Here is a 20,957-nt window from a genome sequence, read left to right as displayed (position 1 = left end):
GGATAGAAACCTGAGACGAAAATTGAAGTGGTGTCAATCTCAGGGTTTAATGATGTAGCCATTCAACAATTCGAGAACATTTTCCTATTTCTCTACATGTGTCTCCCATCCTCAGGAGAAAGGGGGTCAGACTCTATGGATGAAGCCATAGGATCAGAAGGCAGGGTAGCTGTGGTCCTACAACCAGGAAGAGTAAGAACTAGAAGTTGACCCCAGATCTCTGAGTCCCATGTTGCCCTCACTGACCTGTGATGTTCTGGACAAACAAGAATATGCAAGTTCAACTTCATTTAAACAGCAGAGAGGCCCTCCACTCAGCTCTGTTACCAGCGACAATGGCCCTCCCCTTGCAATACTGCAGACAGAGGAGAAATGGGGCCAAGCCCAGGGGAGAGGGACAAGATTATATAAAGCAATTACCTGGTTGAGAAAAGGAATACCGAAGCTTATTCCAAACTTGGTAGGAATTATGCACAATCCTCTCTTCTTCCAACAATTCTCCCTGGAGAAAAAGGAGGATTCTCATAGAACCTTCTCTATCACGTTTGTGTCAGCTCAGACATAGTTTCAGGCAACATCTTTGCAAAATTGGAGCAAGGCACCCTTGGAGCTGCCCACACAGTTCTTATCACAACTGAGTTGTGCCCCCGTTGGGTAAACCAAATGAGAAAGTTCAGATTTGGGTTCTGGGTCCTTCTGCACAGCTGAAGCAGGGCCCACCCCTGAAAGCCTGGACTTAAAAGTATTGTCACTTCCCGTCAGAGTGGAGTTCAGGTGGGGTCAGGGTGCCCTGGTGGTCTTGGGACTGTGACAGTCCCAGGGATGAACTGTGGCTCAGTGATGATAGTGGTCACCCCTCCTCTGTGATTTCTGTTTGGTTTTCTGGGTAACTCGGTGAGGAAACAGAGCCAGTGTAATTATCCCCACTTCGCAGATGTTGAAACTGAGGCCCAAGTTGATGGAGTGATGGCAAGTCACATTTATAGATTCGTGTCAGAGGCAGGTGTGTAACTGTGGTGCTCTGAGTCCTGGGCCGGCGTACCCCGGAGGTGGACGAGTGCATAAAGACAAACCATACTGACGAGCTATGGTGCTGAGGGCCAGCTGTAAGCCTATCTGCCCCCGGGCTCAACACCATCTCAGGATCGTAAAGAGATGGCTATGAAAGGGACAGCAAACTCAGCACTCCCACGAGTTAACCACTCCATATCAGCCTGGTATTCTGCATTCAGCAAAGAGGCTTAGACTATGAGACCCGAGAGAGCAGCCGAACTTCGGACTCGCCCCTCCCGGTGCTTACTCGTTGAATTTGTCAATCTCACTCCTCCGGGCATGATACTGGGAGCTTGCTAGGCATTCATCCCAGCACCTGGACAAGGTGAACGCCTCAAGCTTCTGGTTGAAGTGTGTCAGGTCGCCCTCCTTATACAGGTTTTTTCTCCGCACCTTCGCAAGGAAAGAGACACTGAGGGCTTGCTGGTGGCAAGGGATGAAGGGGTACAACCTCAAGTTAAGCTTCCGACCCCCTCCACAGCACCTGCCTCTCTTCTGCCCTCCCCCCGGGGTGATGCCCAAGACAAAGCCACTGTCCCCTCAAAGTAGGTTAGCTCACTCTGACCCACGCCACCAAACTCCCGGCTGACTTACTTCCTCTGCAGGCAGCCCGCAGGTCAGTGCGACTTCGCTCATCCAGTACTCGGCAATGAGCATGGCCTGGGGCCCCCCAAAGCCCCGGAATGCTGTGTTGGACGACAGGTTGGTCTTGCAGAGCCGCCCGGTGCCCAGGATGTTGGGGATTTTGTAACAGTTGTCCATGTGTAATAGGGCTCGTTCCATGATCTGGAGCAGAAGAAACCAAAATGGGAGAGAATGGTGTGCCGATTCCATTGACTCCTCCAAAACGCGACTTCAAGAGCTGCACCCCCTCTATCGTTCCCAGACCCACATGGCTCCTCAGGCCCAAGCTACTTCTTCCCTGGTACTGCAACCCAGGACTCCTTACTGGGCTGCCAGCCTCTGTGTCTCTCCACCCTCCAACCTACTCCTCAAACGAAAATATAAGGTCATTTCAGGGGCGCCTGGGTGGTGCAGTCGTTAAGCGTCTGCCTTCGGCTCAGGGCGTGATCCCAGCATTCTGGGATCGAGCCCCACTCAGGCTTCTCCGCTGTGAGCCTGCTTCTTCTTCTCCCACTCCCCCTGCTTGTGTTCCCTCTCTCGTTGCCTGTCTCTGTCAAATAAGTAAATAAAATCTTTAAAAAAAAAAAGAAAAAGAAAATATAAGGTCATTTCAGATCAACCACTTGCTTAAAAATGCTACTTATTCTCTTTGGAGTGAAGTCTTTATATCTTTTAGCATGGAATCCAAGACTCTTTATGACCTTCTCCCAGTGTATTTTTTATCCTCTTTCCTGACTCTACGTTCCTCTTACCTGATATGCCTCTCCTCACCTTACCCACATACTAACATCCTCATTCAGCTCCTCCCTGGGGAAGCCCTTCCCAGGCTCTCCAGCTAGGACTGATCATGTGCCTCTTCCCCGCCACCTCCAAAATAGGTGATCTTATGAATTAATTTTAAAGTAGGTTGTATTCCCATTCAAGTTGTATGGCAAACAGTTTAAGGAGTCAAATACTTCCATAAGTTTGTGTTCTGCAAAACAGCAGCCCCCACTGTCCTTTCTTCTCCTTCACGTACAGCTCTCCTCGCTCATTCTTTATCAGCTCTTTACATTAACTTCCGCGTCTCTAAATGATGCCTTCCACTGAAACGTCTTGATGTTTTCAGTTGTAGACTCTTACGTTGTTTTCTTATTACAGAAAAGGGGGATTTCATTCCCGCCTAATCCCCTTTCCCCAAAAACACATCACCTTCCTGTCCCCCATCCTCCCCATATAGCTATATTTGGATCTGATCAACAGTCAGTTTGATACCATCCTATAAACATTACTGACAGCTGAACCGCATAGTTACCCTAGGATTACTTCTCTCTTTCTTGATAACGTTTCCCCCTCCCGGAGTTAACAATTATCTTGACTTTTTCATTTTCTTAGTTTTCTATGCAATTATTACTTAAGTCAACTTAAAGTTTTCCCCAGTGCAAGAAATCTCTCAATATGTTTGAACACTTTAGACTTCCTAGCAGCCTTATCTTTTTGAAGTAATTGTTCCTGGAGCCTTCTGGCCAACTCCAATTTCAATAGGCAGCCCATTAGACCCTCTGTTCAGCTGTTATCTTGGGATCTTCCCCTCACATTCATCCCAGATTCTCTTGGCCTCTCTCCATACTGAATCTCCCCTTCCTGGAACCCACATCTACCCCTTTCCTAGTCTTACACCCTCATTTTGTTGGAGAACATCCTTGAATAACTTCTTTTAAAAAAGGAGTATATAGAGAGAAACATTTTTGAGATTGGTATGCCTGAAATGTCTTTCTTGTACTCTCATCCTTAATTAATGATTCGGCCATATATAAGATTCTAGGTTGGAAGTAGGTTTTCCAGTTTCTCTCAGCATTCTGAAGGCATTTGACTGGCAAATCCAGTCAATGCCTTTCCAATTCTTGGAAACAGTTCTGTTTTTCTCCTTCCTGAAAGTTGTAAAATCTTCTTCGCTTCCAGGTTTCTCAAAGTTCGCAGTGATGTAACTTAGCATGGGTCTATTTTCCTTCATTGTGCTGGTTACTGGATGGGCTCTTTTAATCTCAAAATCTATGCCCATCAGTTTGGGGGGGGGATTTCCTGAGTCACTTCTTGACAGTTTCCTCCTCTCTCTTGTTTAATCATTCTTTCTCTCTGAAACTTCGATTATTTGGATCTCCTGGACAAGTCCTTGAATTTTATTGCATCTTCTCTCCTATTTTTCATAATTTTTTTCTTTACTTGGGAAGATTTGCTCAAGTTTCTTCCAACCCTTCTACTTTCAGAGTTTTAATTCACTGGAGTTCATTTTTATTCTCCAACTGTTCCATTTTTATGGCATCCTATTCTTTCTTGAAGGTATAATAACGCATCTCTCCGATGAGACCAACAGCAGCTTTTATTTGTTTGTTTCATTTGGGGTTTGGTTTACTTCCCTGTGTATATTCTCTCTTTCCCACAGGTTGCTTTTTGTGTCTTTGGTTATTTCAGTCTTAGTCATCCTAGATGCTTTTAGTATGTCTCAATTAATTCCATTTTTGCTTTTCCTTAGCACTCTATCAACTTGTACTTCTATTTCATTTTGTCTTTTATTATCTGTCTCCCCCACCACACTGCGAACTTCCTGAGGGCAGAAACAATGCCATATATTCTTCTTTATGTTGCTATTCTAGGCACTCAATAAACATTTGCTGGATTGAATTTAAAAGCTTCTAAGATCTTTGGGGACAAGCACTGTATCTTTTTCAACCTGATTTTTCCTACAACACCAAGAGGCATGTGTGGCAAATGGTGAGAATGCTAAATGTGTTTCTTTTTTTGAGACGTTTTCACACTAGATCTGAAGTGTGAAGTTTTCTAATTGAGCCAGGTAGCCCCTAGCAAAGAGGAGAGGCTCAGGGGGTGGGGATTCATGGGAACTTCTGTTTTCCCTGAAATGTGACTTATTTTTACAAGAAGAGTCTATGCATCTATAGCCAATATGGTTATAAAATTAAGATTCTAAATAATTATAAAAAGTAGTATCACAAAGATAACTGTTTACTTTCAAAATTAACAAAAATACGTGTCTACGTAAGACTCATAGGAGGGGTGCCTGGGTGGCTCTGTTGGTTAAGCATCTGCCTTTGGCTCAGATCATGGTCCCAGGGTCCTGAGATCGAGCCCTGTGTCAGGCTGCCAGCTCAGCAGGGAGCCTGCTTCTCCCTCTCCCCCCTGCTACATGCTTTCTCTCTCTCACTTTGTCTCTCTCTCTCTCTCAAATAAATAAATAAAGTCTTTAAAAAAAAAAAAACTCATAGGAGAATTTCAGAGTGGCATTATCCATAAAGGCTAAACACTGGAAATAACTCAAATGCTCATCAAGTGGTGAATGGAAAACAAAATATGGTCTATCCATGTGATGAAATATTATCAATAGAAAAGAATAAAGGACTAACACACACTATAACATGGATGAACCTAAAAACATTAATCTGAGAAGAAAAGCCAGACACAAAAGATTACATAGTATATGCGTCTGTTTATAAGAATCAACTACAAGAGGAAAATCTATAAAGATAGAAAGTAGACTGGTCGGTGTCTAGGCCTGGGGGTGGGGGTGGGGGTGAGAACAGGAGCGACTGCAAGAGGTCACTTCGGGGTGATGAAAATGTTTGAAAACTAGATCATGATAATGTTTGCATGACTCTTTAAATTTACTAAAAACCATTAAATTATATACTTGAAATGGGTGAATTTTATGGTGTGTAAACGATACTTCAATGAAACTGTTACTAAAAAAAAGAAGATTTCAATTCATTACTTAAAATTCAAACATCACAAAAATGTGTTATATAGGAAATAACAGTGAGTGCCCCCCTTGTCCCACCTAATCACTGCTTAGTGCATGTTCTTTTGGAATTTTCCATGCATTTCATTATATCTATTATGCATTATATATATGTATTAGATATATATGTATTATACATCTGTATTTTATTTATATATATATACATATATATATATAAAATAGAGGCACATGTTAATTTTACATACATATACACGCAATGTCACCAGACTATGCATCAAGTTTTGTAACTAACTTGGCTTGCTTGGCAAAGTATCTTGAAAAAGCAGGAAGGGTTTCCAATCAGAAAGTAATACGATTATGTTTGTGCTTTAGAGATGAGCCAAGGGTGGAGAACCCGCGGGTGGGAACCAATGGGGAGGCTACCATCATGGTAACAGGCAGGAACTGAGGAGGCCCGAGCCAGGGTGGCTGTGGGGCCCGCCCTTGACCTCCCAGGCACCCCCCCCCCACCCCCGGGATGCGGGGGTGCCCGTGCTTACGCTCTGGGAGAGATCCATGGTGTTCCCTGCATTGCTGTAGTGTTCCACCTTCAGAGCCACCACCTTCCCATCCTTCATGAAGCCAACCTGATGAGGAGAGGGATGTCTCAGCAGTGCCCTTCCTCTGCTAACCTGAGTCATCCCCTCCCACCTACGCTACCTGGAGGAAGCAGAAAGAACAAGACATCACATCATGAAAACAGGCCACCAGAGCTTAACAGGTGAAGCAGAGAGGAGCTAACATCTCTCCAGTGACGCTCCATGGCTCCTCAGCACCTTCTCCCCACACCCCTCCTTCCTCCTGCCTACTCCTGGCTTCTGGTTGTGTGAGAGGGAGTGGGGAGGCACAGAGGGGAGGGCCAGGCAGAGAAAGATATGGGAGACATCGCCTTCCAGCGTCTGGCCAGCAGACACCAAGTTATAGCCCAACAAGCATGAATGTGCTTTCACATCCCCGGCCTTATGTAGCCATCAGAACAAACCTTTACAGGCCATCCCATAAGCGAGGAAGTGGGGCTCAGAACACCAAGTTACTTTCTTTGGGCCCACAAGAATTCGGGAATAAGGGAAATACGATCCCTTTGGGGGAGTTCGATCGTGAAACAAAATCAGAAGAGGTCAAAGGGGAGATGTTCGAAGCCAGCTCAGGGAGAGAAGCGCTCCCAGACTGGGATCTGGCAGGTTATACTGGTGTTTAGAGGGACAGGATGCATGGTTATATCCACAGGGACCCAGGAAAGGGACTGTCCCTCAGAGGAACTGGCAGTGACCAGCCATACACCGTCTAATGGGGCAGGTACCCACCCTAACAACGTGGGCCTGTCCTGGCCCTGGGCAGTTTTATTTCTCATTGTAAATTACTAAGCACTGAGCAGTCATTCTGGTTATCACACCAGGCAGTGAACACCTGGACATTAGGACATTGTGCAGGATGGATTTACCCCAGGGCTGCTGAAAAGTCATGCTTCTCAGCCTGAGTGGACAAAGACCAGATATGGACAAGAGCAATTCACAAAAGGCATAGACACCACGCTGGGACATCACTTGGGAGGTGGCCAGCCAGCATCACCCCTCTATGCTGCTGTTGGCCGATTTGAATTTTTCTTGTGGCTATTTCTTCTTTGAACTTCTACAGGTAGTCATGAAAAATGTTAAGAGTACATCCCAGAATCCCTTGATCTTCATCCCCAGCTTTTCCAATGAGATGGCACTGTCCCTCCCATCCCCGGCACAGCTGCCGACATCTAGAACCTTGTATTTGGCCAAGAAAGGATGTCTGCCACCAGTTATCAGCATGTCCTCATCACGATCCAGCATGCAGCGCACAGGGCGGCCAGTCCTGAGGGAGGCATCAGAGGGTTAGAACCCCGGAGCCTGTGCAACGGCCCATTCCTATCAGTCCCAGGGATGAGAACAGCATGGGACACTTCTCTTTCCATCAGACCTGTGCTGGGCTGCCTCGCTGTCTAGCTGTCTAGGCTCCATGCTGGACAAGGCAAGGAATAGAAGGATGTGAGGTGTGTCCCTGCCCCCAGGGCCTTCACAGCCAGATAGGGGAGATAAGACACGGGTCCACAGGTAGAACACAAAGAACCAGGTGGTATCACCCTCAGCCCAATGCCCAAGAGTTCTGAAAACAGAAGGCTGCGAAAATTCAAAGCAAGGGGAATCTGCTTCTAAAAGGCAGAAATCCAGAGATAGACAATTATCATATGGTTTCACTCATTTATGGAACATAAGAAGTAGGAAGATCGGTAGGAGAAGAAAGGGAAAAAGAAGAGGGGGTAAACAGAAGGGGGAATGAAGCATGAGAGACTATGGACTCTGGGAAACAAACTGAGGGCTTCAGAGGGGAGGGGGGTGGGGGATTGGGATAGGCCGGTGATGGGTATTAAGGAGGGCACGTATTGCATGGTGCACTGGGTGTTATACCCAAGTAATGAATCATGGAAATTTACATCAAAAACTAGGGATGTACTGTATGGTGACTAACATAATATAATAAAAAATTATTATTATAAAAATAAATAAATAAATAAATAAATAAATAAATAAATAAATAAATAAAAGGCAGAAATCCAGAAAGCCTTCCTGGCAGAGGCAGCCTTATTCTCCTTCCCAGGAGCTGGCAGGGAGGACTCACTTGTATGCAGCCAGGGCCACTGCCGTGGACACCACAGTGCTCCGGGTCTCCTTCCCTCCAAAGCCTCCCCCAATTCTCTTCACTCGGACCAAAATCCGGTTTGCTGGAACCCCCAGCATGTTTGCAACAAAGCTCTGTGGACAAAAAAAAAATTACTTGCACTGAATGTATCATCTGGACTTACTTCAGGCCTGAGCTAGTGCCTGCCGACACCCATGAGCCTAATTATTGCTGTGAATATGGAGACATTTCTTGATTCCAGGAGCCCCCCTTCCCCCATCTCCCCAGGCAGCCCTTGAGCTGGCAAGTGCTGGGGTCCAGCACTCATTAGTCACCACAGGCTGAATTCAGACACTTGTTTTTAACAAATGGGGTGAGCAGCTGGCCACAGCATACTTTCAGAGCTAAAGTTCTTTCCATCTGAGCAGGAACTGGTGAGTTGTGAGGGGAGGACCAGCCACCCAAAATGCTGGCCACCACTGTTGCATTATCAGCAGCAGAGAAATGGGGAACGTTTGAGCTGCCACAAATCACGTAGTGGTCTCTGTGGCTATCACGAAGCCCAACACCCTTGTTTTACAGATGAGGAGACACATGTCGGATATGATTTGGCCAAGGCCATATATCACTGGAATGATAAAAGCCAACACTTACTAGCCCTATGCAAGTAGTAAACGTCAAATCGGTACCACAGCCTCCCAGGCCCATCTTACAGACGAGGAAAACCAAGGAAGGCCAAGGAAGAGCTCAGTGACACCAGCTTGTTGGCTGACAGGGTCCGGCTCCAGACCCTCAAATCCCCTTATGGACCAGCCCAGATCTCTCTTTTCCCACGTCCCATACTGCCACACCTAGTCTGCCAGACACTCCCCAGTGTCCTCCCCGGGCCCCGGGGCTGACCCACAGGGTGCCTACCTGGGTCTTCATGGTGTTCTGTGTAGACACAAAGAGCTCCATCTCCCCCTGCTCTCCTTTTGGGACAGCGATGGTGCAGTGAGTCTCCAGGTAGAAGTGCTCTTGGCCACCAATGTGCACCTCGCCTGGAGGAGAAACAAGATCCCCACAGTGATCCAGAGTTTGCTTAACGAGAGTGCACTCGCCCTGGGCCCTGGGCAGGAACCAACCGCTCACAGGTGAGCTCCAGGTTCCCAGCAGGGGTGGAAAGGGTCTCAAAGCCTTAGGCATCTGGGAGCCGAATCTCCCACCCCGACAAAGAAACCAGAATGATACCAAAATGCATCAGGCATGATGCTTTCTTTCACTGCGCCAGTGGAAACTAAAGACTTTTGAACTATTATTGCAAAATGTTGGAAAAGGTAAAGAAGGAAATTAACAGATGTGACTGAAAAGCTGAAAATGAGAGCATCTTCTGAAACTGAAGTTATCCGGCCAGCTGGAAAGCTGGCTCCACAGTGACTTAGCAGTGCGTGAGGGACCGTGTAGGCGACAATTCCAAAAGGGGTCTGGTCAGCAGCCCTGCGCCACGTGGGAGCTCTGGGCCTAACTCCACGGCGTGGGGGCGGGTAAGGAGGGGAGCAGGGGGAGCGCCCCAGCTGCAGATGGGTGAGGACGGTCTGCAAGCCCACAGTGGGGGGTGGCCAGGATCTGTGGCCTCTACCTTCCCTGATCAGTCTTCCAAATTCGACACACTACCAGCTCCCGAGAATCACTTAGGTCTAATCTAGCCTAGAGACAGGAGGGCAGAGATGAAGCTGACAGAGGGTCTTTCCCTGCCAACTGTCTACTATTTTGTTACATACGTCAGGAGGACTCTTCTGGTAAAAATTCACTCCCCTGCTCCAGGACTCAAGGTCCAGCCCTTGAATTTAATTTATAAACCAGGGCCCGCCCATATTGTCATTACACAGGGACCCCATGGTGCCAGCTATACCTGAAACAACATTGTCTGCTTCGGAAAATCCCTTCGTGAGGTCTCCTTTCCCTATCTTCAGCTCAGACCCATGATAGGAGTTGTTGTTTATAGCATCCTGAGGACAAGAAAGAAGCTTCAGTGACTGGACTTTCAGAGGAGAGGTAAGTCATTTTTGACCCGGGGAAGAGAAGCTGCTGGAACTCCTTCTCTCTTCTCACACAAACATCTCTACAAACGTCTTACACAGACTTAAAGTAAGCCAGCTTGTGGCCCGGGGAGTCTCATTCCTCCGTTTCCTCAGAGAAACGGGGGCAGGGGGGCAACCTTGGATCTTGAGCCAGACCATTAAAGAACATCACGTGCTCCTCCCAGAGCAAATTATTTTGGATTGTTCAAAAGGCAAAGGAAGACTTTGCCCCCACAGTTTGTCCACAGGTGGACAACCTTGGATCTTGAGGGAAAGGTAGCATCCCTCAGGGAACCAATGGGAGTTGGCACTGCGAAGGAGGAACCTAGTTTGACCCCTAGTGGACTGAGTTTGGGACCATGATGGGGAAGGTTTCAAAGACCACGCAATCCTGGGGCAGGAAACAATGTAAAAACCTGTCGAGGCAAATCCCCTCTGCTGCTGGAATCCTCCCTAAAGGATCCCAATAAAAGTGCCTCTAGGGACAGGGAGCTCCCCCCTTTCTATGCGGCCCTTTCTCTGTTACCTCGATTGTGATAATGGCTGGAAGTTCTTCATAGGTGATTTTCACCCCTTGAGCGGCTCTCTGTGCGTGTTCTGGGGTGTCGGTGACCACAGCGCCAATGATGTGCCCAACACAAGTCACCTGGGAACAGAGCCAGACCGTTAAAGAACATCACGTGCTCCTCATGAAGCAAATGATTTTGGATTGTTCAAAGGGCAAAGGGAGTCTTTGCCGCCAAGGTTTCCTTAAGGTAGGTTTCAGGAATGCCCTGGGGCCTTTTCATGTCTTTGTCCTACTATTTGGGATTATGTGCTTCTTCATAAGTGTTTAGAATCAGTGGAACTGGAACTGGACTTGGAGATCACTAGTATCAGGAAGGCAAACTCGCTTCATCTCAATGACCAATTCTGATGATTTACTACTGGCAGCTTGTCGAGAAGTTGCCCAGGATTGAATGTGGCAATTGATTAGTCATGTCTGCCGTGAGCAGCAGAAGGGGAGGTGTGGCAGCATGAAGTCTCTCTGTTGACTCAGACCCCTCCAACACCCTTGTTCTTCAGGTAAAGAGCTGCAGACCCAGAAGGCAAGATCACAATCGTGCTAGACCACGACTAAATCTTAGTGCCAATTTCCAGTTTCACTTTCTGCCACCACCCCACTCCCTTTTATCTTGTTTCCAGATTTATACCAAAAGCTTCTCAAAGGCAACAATCATGTCTTATACTTCATCTAGATGCCCACAAGCAGTAGTTCCCAAATGCTGATTCTTAGACTGGATAACCCATAAACCAGTTTTTTGTTATATTGAATAAGGATTGTCATTTTCTCATTACTTAATGATTCAGTCCCTCACAGGTAATTTTCTTCCAACATCCCCCAAAACATAGACAAAACAAAATTGTTCAATTCATTACTTTGGAATATGTGGTTTCTGACACTAGAAACCCATATGGTCTCTGATCGTTATCTCTTGAGGACCCAGTTAAGTTGTTGACTTAATTGGTTAGTGCTATGGTGGTTAAACCTGGCTGATTCTCACTACCCATAATGCTAGCAGTGGTCTTAGAGGCTCTTGAAGTTTGTAAAAGTAATTTGTTCTTCTGTCATATGGAATCCGTGGGTCTCATGATTGTAGTTTCTGATTGCTCTCCTTCACTTGTAAATTAATAATAAAGTGAACTTGCCTTTCAGCAAGACCTATTCATCTCCAATTTGCATTTGATATGCATTGGAATTGTAAAGTGACCGTCTGAGAACTATCCTAGAAGTATACGGATTTTTGTAGCTGCCATCTTGAATGTTTGGGAAGTGTGTGTGTGTGTGTGTGTGTGTGTGTGTGTGAACTCTGTACATCAACAGACTATATAAGTTCATCAGTAGACAAACTTTCGTATAAGTGAATTTATCAATACACATAATGTGATTTCTGTTCTGGTTAGTTTGCCATATTTTCGTTTTCCTTAATAAAGGAGCTTAACATTATACCCTTAAGAACATAACTGGTAGTTCAAAAACAATCACCAGTCTTGTTTAAATGCCACTTTGTCTGGGACTCATCCTACTACATGCAATTAGCAACCATCAGTTAAATAAACACATAAACTGTAAGTGAAAGTTTAAAGTGCCACCAGACAGAATCCGTCCCTTTACTGATTGTCCTGCACCCTGGCCAATCGGATGATGGCCACAGTATGTGCAAATATGGAATCTTTTCAAAATTAGGGATTTGGAGGCATAAGCATAAATAAAAACTCAATCATTCTTTCCACTAACTTCAGATCTAAAAAAATCCAAGACCTACCTCATCTTTTGCAAAGACTGTTTCATCATTAAGAATTCCCGTTTTATTACTCCCAGGAACATCCTCAGCAGAGATAAAGCAAACGAACCCTGGCACCTTCTGAGCTTCTGAAATATCTATGGACCTGAAAGAATGAGCACAGTGAGGTCCCAGGCAGGAAACCAGAGCAGAAGACCCCCCACCGCACTGGATGCCTCTGTCCTCACACTGATCGTGGTCAGTGTGGTCAGTCTGCACTCAGGACAAGGCAAATGAATTTCTCCTATAGCAGGCAACCGTATCATCTTAAACTTTTAATTTTTTCAGAGAGCTGGAGGAGTTTACTCATCTGTTAGGTTTTATCTATGCCCACGTTATCATTCCCAGGGCCTGTCCCAGGTGGCTGGGAGCAGCAGAGGAAGAACCCAGGATGAGGAGACTGGATCGCTAATCCCTGCAGGGCAGGGCCCAAGGAGGGTTTCTCTGTTCGGCAGGCTATGTGTCTAATGCCCACCCGCAAATCACACGCAGCCTCTGCCCCGAACATCCAGAGGCCACACAGCCCAGTGGCCAGTGCTGCCTGGCTTCGAACCTGGCTTTGTTGCCAACTCTGGCTTTGCCAGCTCTGGGACTTGGGGCAAGTAACTGACCGTGTTCATGCCCGTCTCCTCATCTGGAACATGGGGGTAACAGGACGTGCCTATAGGGTTGCTGAGAGGAGTAAATGTGCCAATACATGGGAAACGCTTTAATCCAGGGTACAGCAAATATTAAGTGCCATACGAGCGTTGATTATTATTATAGAGTGGCCGTTCTTGTCATTTGGGCTCTCCGTGTTCAACAAACAGGTACGAGGGACTATTCCCTGCTAGGTCCTTCATGGACTCTATCACTGACCCTCATGAAAACATCCTATTATGAATGGAGAAACTGAGAGCTTAAGCATGCAGGCCAAGGTCTTGGCGGCAAAGCACTGGAGCAGGAACACAATCTCCGAGCCATGTTCTTCCCCTTAGTATCCCCCCGAGTATATTTCCTACACTCACGTGATCTTGGCATGGGCCTTGGTGCTGGTGACCAGCCGGAGGGACAGCTCATTCTCATAGCGAGGGATGTCGTCACAGTACACAGCCTCCCCAGAAGCCTGCATGGCCGAGGCCAGGTGGGGCAGGGGCCGCCCCACCATGTCCTCCTCAGACTGACCCTCAGGCACCTCCTGGAACAACATGGTCACCAGTCAAGCTGAGCTGCGAAGGACACTGTTTCCCTACAGGCCCAGGGAAAGTGCAGAGAGCTTCAGGCCGAAGCAAACCTGAGGAGTGAGGATGAAGGAAACAAGAGGGGCAGAGGAAGAGACAGGCAGATAAGAACCACTGAGAAGTGACCTCATAGTAGCACTCTACACCAGAAGAAAAAATAAATAACTAAAGAGGAACCTCGAGGTCCATTCATTGGGGGTGGAGTCAAGAGATTCTGCTCTATGCATACAGTGGAATAGTGTGCAACTGTTACGACATACTTTTGAAGGATTTTAATGAGAAGGAAAGAATGCTCATGTGAAGTGTAGAAAAAGGGCATAAAACATTGTGTGTGTGTACGATCATTTGAATTCTGTAAAAAAAATATGCACGTTATAAATGTAGTATATACATGTCTATATATGCATAGGAAAAATGGAAAGAAGTAAACAAAAATATAATGATTTTCTCTTGGAGGTAGGATCTTGGGTGATTTTTGTTTTCTCCTTTGTATCTTTCTGTACTTTCCAAAATGTTCTAAAGTGTATTTATAATAAAATTCTGTTTTATGTGTTTTTCAAAGTAATAATAATGGCTAGTATTTTATTGAATGTTTACGATCTGCCAGGAGCTATCTAAGCTATTTACTTGTACTAACACATTTAATCCTCAGAGCTATCCTATGAGACAGAGGCCATCATTATGCACACTTGCAGGTGGGCATAATTAACTTGCCCAAAACATACAGAGAGGAAGTGACCTACCCAAGGTTACAGTTATGGCATGGCAGAATTTGGATTCAAATCCTGGCCATCAGGCCCCAGAGTTCACACTTTGGACCACCATATTCTAGTGCACGTGTCCACAAATCATGGCCTGTGGGTCAAATTTGGCCCACTGGCTGCTTTTATAAATAAAGCTTTATTGGTACACACACATTCATTTATGTATTGCCTCTGGCTGTTTTTATGCTACAATGACAAAGTTGAGGAGTTGCAACAGAGACCGTATGGCCCACGAAATCCAAAATGTTTACAGGAAAAGCTGATCCTTTACCTAGTGCTTCTCAGAAAGTTGCTGTTGATAGAAAGTTGTTGTTTTGTTTTATTTACATGGTCAGGAGAACTCCTGGCTTTGCACATCAGCCCCACGGAGGTATCAGAAAAGACAAATTGGAAAAAAATTTTTTCTTTTCTTTAAAGAGCAGATGAAGATGAGAGTAATCCCAAGAGAGAAATTTAAGTAAGGAAGGGGGAAAATAGCTTTGTCGACATTAATATGTTGCCCATTTTCTTCACTGGATATTTATGCAAAGCAGTAAGGAGTTTGAGCGCCTGTATCCAACTCGAGTCGGTCATTCACCAAAGGTTAGCATCATCCGATATGCCCCGCAAGGGCCCGTGATATCAGCCATACGTCATGTATACTCACTTGGAAGAGCTGGACATTGGCTGGAGGGTCTTTCTGAAAGAGTAAGGTGGCACTGGCATCGGAGGGGTCCAGCTTCGCACAATTCTGTGGAGGCAAGATAACTGTGGTGATCATGACTATTCCTATCATTCCACCCTTGGTTGTCCCCAGGGGGTAAAGGTTACAACCGTTCCCCTCAGCTCCTCACTTCACATTCCTTCTAGTTCTGGCTGGGTCTATCTCAACATCAGCATGGGGGTGCGAGGGTTCGGTATTTAATAACAGCCTCAGGTCCTCTCCCACCCCCGCAGCCTGCACGGTGAATGGTTTGTACTTCCTCCAACACACCAAGTGGTCTCCCTCCCTCGTGCATTTATCCATGCTGCTCTTTCTCCCAGCCTTGCTGGAAAAGGCTTCTTCCTCCTTGTTTCTGTGGGAAATATTTAATGATATGGGAAATGTGCACAATATAATCTCAACAGAATCAAGGGGGGCATAAAACTTTATACGCAGCATGACCCCAAATCTGTTTAGAAAATGATCTGTTCCAGATCAAAAGCTGGGAAGATGGCAGGTCTATAGATAGATGGATGGAAGGAGAGAGAGGGAGAGGAAATTGGATTACAGACGGACAGATAAATGTAGGAAAAAGATCAGAGAAATAAGCAAAAATAGTAGCACTGGTTTTCTATAGGATCTGAGAGAAGAGCAATTTTAATTTTTTTAAAAGTTAATATAAAATTTTTTAAATTTTTTAATTCAAAAAATATTTAATATTTTTCTTTTCAATTTTAATTTTTAACACATTTCTGTGTTCTTAAAGTTTTCCACAATAAGTTTATTGCTTTTATAATCAGAAGAAAATAAGTACTACGAATGTTTTTCAAAGAGGGATTTCAGTCAGCTGTCTCCACATCTGTGGAGCCTTCTCTCCTTTGCGCTCCCCAAACCATCTTCTCAGTTGTCAGTCTAGGCTGGCCTTTATTGACCAGGTCTCTCCCACACGAGGCTGCCCCTTAGTGCCTAGTGTAATGTTATGCATAAAAGGTACAAAATAAACACCTGGTGAACCCATGTGGGGAGATGGGCTCCCGCTCAGCTGCAACCCCTCCAGATCACACCCTCGCAGTGACCACAGGCCCCTGGCTGTAGCAGCCCCACCTCACATTCCCATTCCACAGTCTACCTTCTCATCTCACTCCACATTCCCGTTCTAACTACAAAACCACAGTTGTATCAGCTCTCCTCTGGAAGGATCATCTGGTTTACCCTCCCCCTTCCACAGATTTTCTAGTCGAGGGTTCAAGAGAGTTGTGACCTATTCAAGTTCTCAGGTGAGGTAATGACTCAGCCAGGACCAGAACCCATGTCACTGATGCCCAGTCCAGTGCTCTGCCTCTCAGCCACCCCGCTGGCTCCCATTTCCATGTGGCTCCCTGGGCCATGAGTCCTTGGTCCTTTCTCCTCTGCCCGTAGACATGAGAAGGGAGAAGTAAATTCACCACCTGGTCCACAGCACTCCCTCACTCCAACTGGCTTCTTAAATGGCCACACAAGAGTCCTGCAGAGAGTCTGGATTTTGCTCCCACCCCCACACTCACGTTTTCCACGTTCCCTTTGCCCAGTTTCTGAAGCACTGTCAGGTAGAACTTGAAGAAGAAGCTGAGGGTGAGGGTCCGCCGGAAATCCACCATGCCACCAGGGGCGTCAGGAGACAGGTGCAGCTCCTCTGCCAGGCCTGCACACACAGCCTGCAGCAGCTCCTCGTTCCAGGAACTGCCAGAGAGCACATGGTGGGAGAGCGCTCCTATCTGGCCTCGGAATCATTTCCGTGGGGTGGTATGTGCAGGGTGACAGTCATAGGAACTTTGGTTCCAAATTTGGCTCAGATACTTATAGTTTTGCAACTTTAGGCAAGTTACCTGCCTGAGCCTCAGTGTCCTCATCTTTAAAAAGAGACACAATAAGAAAAAGACCACAAAAATAATAATAAAATCTATTTTAGTCCTTATCATACACACTAGGCAATGTTCTACGTGCCTTATATAAAACATCACTTTTCATTTCAATTTAAAAGTGTACCAGGGACAATTTGTACACTCATTTTACCAGTGAGAAAACTGAGGCACGAGAAGGTTAAGTAATTTGACTTATACAACCCAGCCGGTAAGGGTCAGAGCCAGGAATTGGAACCAAGGAGCCAAACTCCGAAGGTAAGCTTTATTTATCCATATGGTCATCGCACGGGCCGCACGTACAGAGGGTAGTGCCAGTGAAGTGCGTGCGACAACTGCCGCCCTGTTCTAGCCGTAGTAATAGTAGTAGCCACGGCAGTTGTGCAAGAGTAGTAACGGCAGCAGTAGCAACAGCAATAGTAGTACAAGTAATACTAGCAGTGGCAGACACAGTCGTGGTAGTAGTGGAAGCGACAGTAAGAGTAGTAGCAAAAGCAGAAGTAATAGTCGAAGTAGTAGCACAAGGAGCAGTAGCAATAGTCGTAGCAGCAGCTCCAGTAACACAGCAGCAGCAGCGATGCTACTATTGGTTGTAGTAATAGTAACGGTTGCAACCATAGTAGTAGTAATAGCATTAACATAGCAGCCGCGGTCATGCTATTAGTAGTAATATCAGGGGTAGCAGCAGTCCTAGAGCAGTAGTAATAATAATATTAGCAGTACAAGAGACCGCAGTAATAGTACCAACAGTAACAGTGGTGGTTAGCCACGGTAGTAATACTAGTCAGAGCAGTGATGGTAGTAGGAAGCGCTGGAGTGAGAGCAGAAGGAATGGCAGTAAGAGAAGGAGCAGTAACAATAGGAGTAGCACTAGCTGTAGTAATTGGAGTAGAGCGGCAGCAGGACCAGCAATAGTAACCGTAGTTGTGGCTGTAGTAGTAGCAGTAAGAGCAGTGGTAACAGCAGCAGCGGTAGTAGCGATGGTACTACTAGCCCAGCAACAGCGATGCCCTTAGTAACCCCACTAGTAGGAGCGGCAGTAATCAGAGCAGTGGTGGTAGCCATGGTAACGGCAGTAGGCATGGCAGTAGTAGCAGCAATAGCAGGACTACTAGCAGTTGCAATAGCAGGACTACTAGCAGTTGCAATAGCAGGACTACTAGCAGTTGCAATAGCAGGACTACTAGCAGTCGTAGCGGCAGCGGTGGTTTTATTTTGCTGGTGGCTCTTACTTTGCCGTCTGCTTCTGTGTGGTCTTGAGGGCAGAGATAGTTCTGTCGGCCATTCCGCCGTAGCAAAGGGCCAGCTCCTTCACCTGTGCGGTTCCTGGCTGGAACAGGACTCTCATGCCGCACGTCACCTTGGCTATGTCATCTTCTCTCCGAGAGGCCTGCTTGAATGCTGAGAAATACTCACCCTACAAAAGAACAGAAGGGTTCTTGCTTCCCACCTTGTTTGGCGAGGACCGCAGAGGGCGAAGCTGGAGCACGGGGACACAAGGCGGGCTGAGGGGACGACACCATCGCAAACCCGCAAGGGGCTGGTGGAAGGAAGCAAAGATCCAGGCAGAACCGACTATCACATTCTCAGGAGAAGTTCCAGGTACATTCCCGGAAGCCGGGAAGGGTTGGGATTTCTCCCCAGTAGTCAGGAAAATTGTAGGTCAAGGATGAAGGAGAACAGGGTGCTCTCAACCAACAGCTGGGAAGAGGAAAGACGTTTTCACAGAGGGTCCTCAGAGACCCCCAGTCCCTCCTCTTCCCATCCTGATGCCCAGCATCTGAGCCCACCCAGGCTCTCAGGGGTGGGCCGGAACCTCTGCTGGCCTGACCAGCTCTCAGGCAGGTACTGTGAGATGCCAGCAGGTGTTTGAAGCACACCTTCCGCTGGCCGCCCATGCCCACGCTCTCTCAAACCTGTGCCTCCACTGGTCTATTGGTTACGGTTAGAAACTTTGCTTCCCGAAAGAATGAGTCACATGAGGAAACAATAGCCACCTTTGTGCTTTGAACATCCGTTTCCCCCTGGGTTCAAGCCAGGTGCTCTCTTTCAGGATAGGAGGGGAGTGTGAGTTACTTTCCAGGTAAGAACCATCTGATACCAAGCCCTTTCTCGGCCAAGTTCTCTCGAGGTCTGAACTCACCACGAATACTGATTAACATCAAAGGTAGAAGTTTAAGGGAAGGCTTATTGCAGAAAGCACAATGAGGCCCAATGTGGAGGTCCAAAATGACCATAGGCTTCTGTTCCAAGAAGCCATAGGGACTCCTCCTAACCATAAAGCTAGTCCGGATTCCTGATGTCAAACATGGCCCTGGGACAGTGAGCCCAGCGTGTGAGCTTTGTTCTGCAACAGAGGTTCCAGCTGCTTACTTCCAGGACCATGCCAGTCCACGGGGACATTTCCGCTGGGGTGCCACGAAATGTCAGTGGCCAATTGGCAGTTCTTCGTTCTTGAGAAATCCTTCCTAATTCTGGGTATGAAAATCTCCTTTCTTTTATGAAATGTTTTTTTGTCAATGTCCCTACCTGGCAAAATACAAACAGGACAGTGCTATGCCTGTCTCCTCCTTCTTCCCCAACTCATAATTAAACAAAAGAAAAATGTACTGATCCATAAAATAAAAAAATTCTGGGAATCACTTCTCCAAAGGGTCTATAAGGACAAGCTGGGAAATCATGAAGAAACTACCTCAGGGACGAAATGGCTCTAATTTCACTAGCATTCTCATTAAGGAAGCCAAAATTAGCCGGGGCAAACATGCTTTGTAACACTCGCTCGAGCCCTGGCTGGGGTGAGACCCAGAACACTCGCCGTTACGGCTAGGTTCCCGGCCCCGCACAGATCACTTTGCTACGAGGCCCGTTACGGAATGTGTGGCTCCTGAGGGAGGAGAAAACCACACCAGGTAAAGACAACACAGCCCCCAAGGAACAAGAGCGAGGCAGCCAGAGATGCCCAGACCTGCCAGAACAGGGCAAAGAAACTGCCCGTGAAACAGAAAACCAATCGGGCCAAGGCCAGTCAATAAACACCTTGTCAGCATGTGAGAGCCTGACTCACAGGCAGCTTCTCGGTTCAGCATGCAACCCGTCTCCTCTGACCGCCACAGCTGGATGTGTTTTTGAAACCGTGTTGCTAGCTATCAGCTGCAGATCCCCGCTGGCTCCCAGACATCTGCCACCTTACGAGTTCTTGATTTCAATTTTCACAGTAACCTGCGCAGTGGGTAATGCTGTGCCCATTTTACAGAAGAGGAAATTAAGGCTCAGAAAGAGGACCCGATTTGCTCCAGATCACCTGTCTAGCTGTCAGTTTCACGGTCCATGCCACGCCCTCTGCCCCCTACCCTGAAACTCCTCATTGTCCAGAGAGAAACTGGGTCAGTCAAAGGCAACATTCAGAGACAATGTTAAAGTTGAGAGACGCTAAGGTCAGTCCCCAAGGTCGACTCTCGTGTGGAGTCTAGCCCGGGTAAGAGTGATCCGGGATACCCCTGACCACCTCACCTCCCTGCTGTAGGGGATCTCGATGGAAAGCAGGACCTCCTCCGGAGCTAGCAGGGTCTTTCTGTAGCCAGGGAAGAAGGTGTGGTCCATCTGAACTGTTCTCCTGGTGCCTGTACAGGGGTCAGATGAGAACGGCCAGCGTGAGAAAGCAGAGAAAAATCCACCAGGGAATTCCCCCTCCTGGTCTCTGGTGCCCACGGTCAGAGGGCGTTGCTGGCACAGCTGGGGCCAAGGTCTTCCGTCTGAAATCCTAACTCAAGGATGTGCTGGTGCGTGTTTAATGGGTGATTGTGTGGGGGCAGGGGAAGCCCTGCCTTGTAGGACTTGCTAGTGTCTACAGTATCAATACTCCCGCTACTAATTTCAAGCTACCAGGATGACACCAGCAA

At 46.9% G+C, this 20,957-nt stretch overlaps 1 protein-coding gene across 1 annotated transcript in view; it reads right to left on the bottom strand.

Moving 5' to 3' along the window:
- Positions 1 to 20,957, bottom strand: part of XDH (xanthine dehydrogenase) — a 60,856-nt gene that overhangs the window by 13,406 nt on the left and 26,493 nt on the right. Inside the window, exons 13-27 of the mRNA XM_026478461.4 lie at positions 20,569 to 20,678; positions 18,291 to 18,475; positions 16,705 to 16,879; positions 15,125 to 15,208; positions 13,502 to 13,671; positions 12,477 to 12,600; positions 10,697 to 10,816; positions 10,002 to 10,098; positions 9,026 to 9,150; positions 8,111 to 8,244; positions 7,219 to 7,306; positions 5,968 to 6,054; positions 1,648 to 1,839; positions 1,301 to 1,446; positions 421 to 502 (exon numbers count right to left, since the gene is read on the bottom strand). Coding sequence (XP_026334246.2) covers positions 421 to 502; positions 1,301 to 1,446; positions 1,648 to 1,839; positions 5,968 to 6,054; positions 7,219 to 7,306; positions 8,111 to 8,244; positions 9,026 to 9,150; positions 10,002 to 10,098; positions 10,697 to 10,816; positions 12,477 to 12,600; positions 13,502 to 13,671; positions 15,125 to 15,208; positions 16,705 to 16,879; positions 18,291 to 18,475; positions 20,569 to 20,678 — 1,919 coding nt within the window. The remainder of the gene's footprint in view (positions 1 to 420; positions 503 to 1,300; positions 1,447 to 1,647; positions 1,840 to 5,967; positions 6,055 to 7,218; positions 7,307 to 8,110; positions 8,245 to 9,025; positions 9,151 to 10,001; positions 10,099 to 10,696; positions 10,817 to 12,476; positions 12,601 to 13,501; positions 13,672 to 15,124; positions 15,209 to 16,704; positions 16,880 to 18,290; positions 18,476 to 20,568; positions 20,679 to 20,957) is intronic.

Source organism: Ursus arctos, unplaced genomic scaffold, assembly GCF_023065955.2.
Source record: "Ursus arctos isolate Adak ecotype North America unplaced genomic scaffold, UrsArc2.0 scaffold_8, whole genome shotgun sequence".
Taxonomy (NCBI): domain Eukaryota; kingdom Metazoa; phylum Chordata; class Mammalia; order Carnivora; family Ursidae; genus Ursus; species Ursus arctos.
The sequence above is the reverse complement of the archived record's forward strand: the minus strand, read 5'-3'. Positions and strand labels throughout refer to the sequence as shown.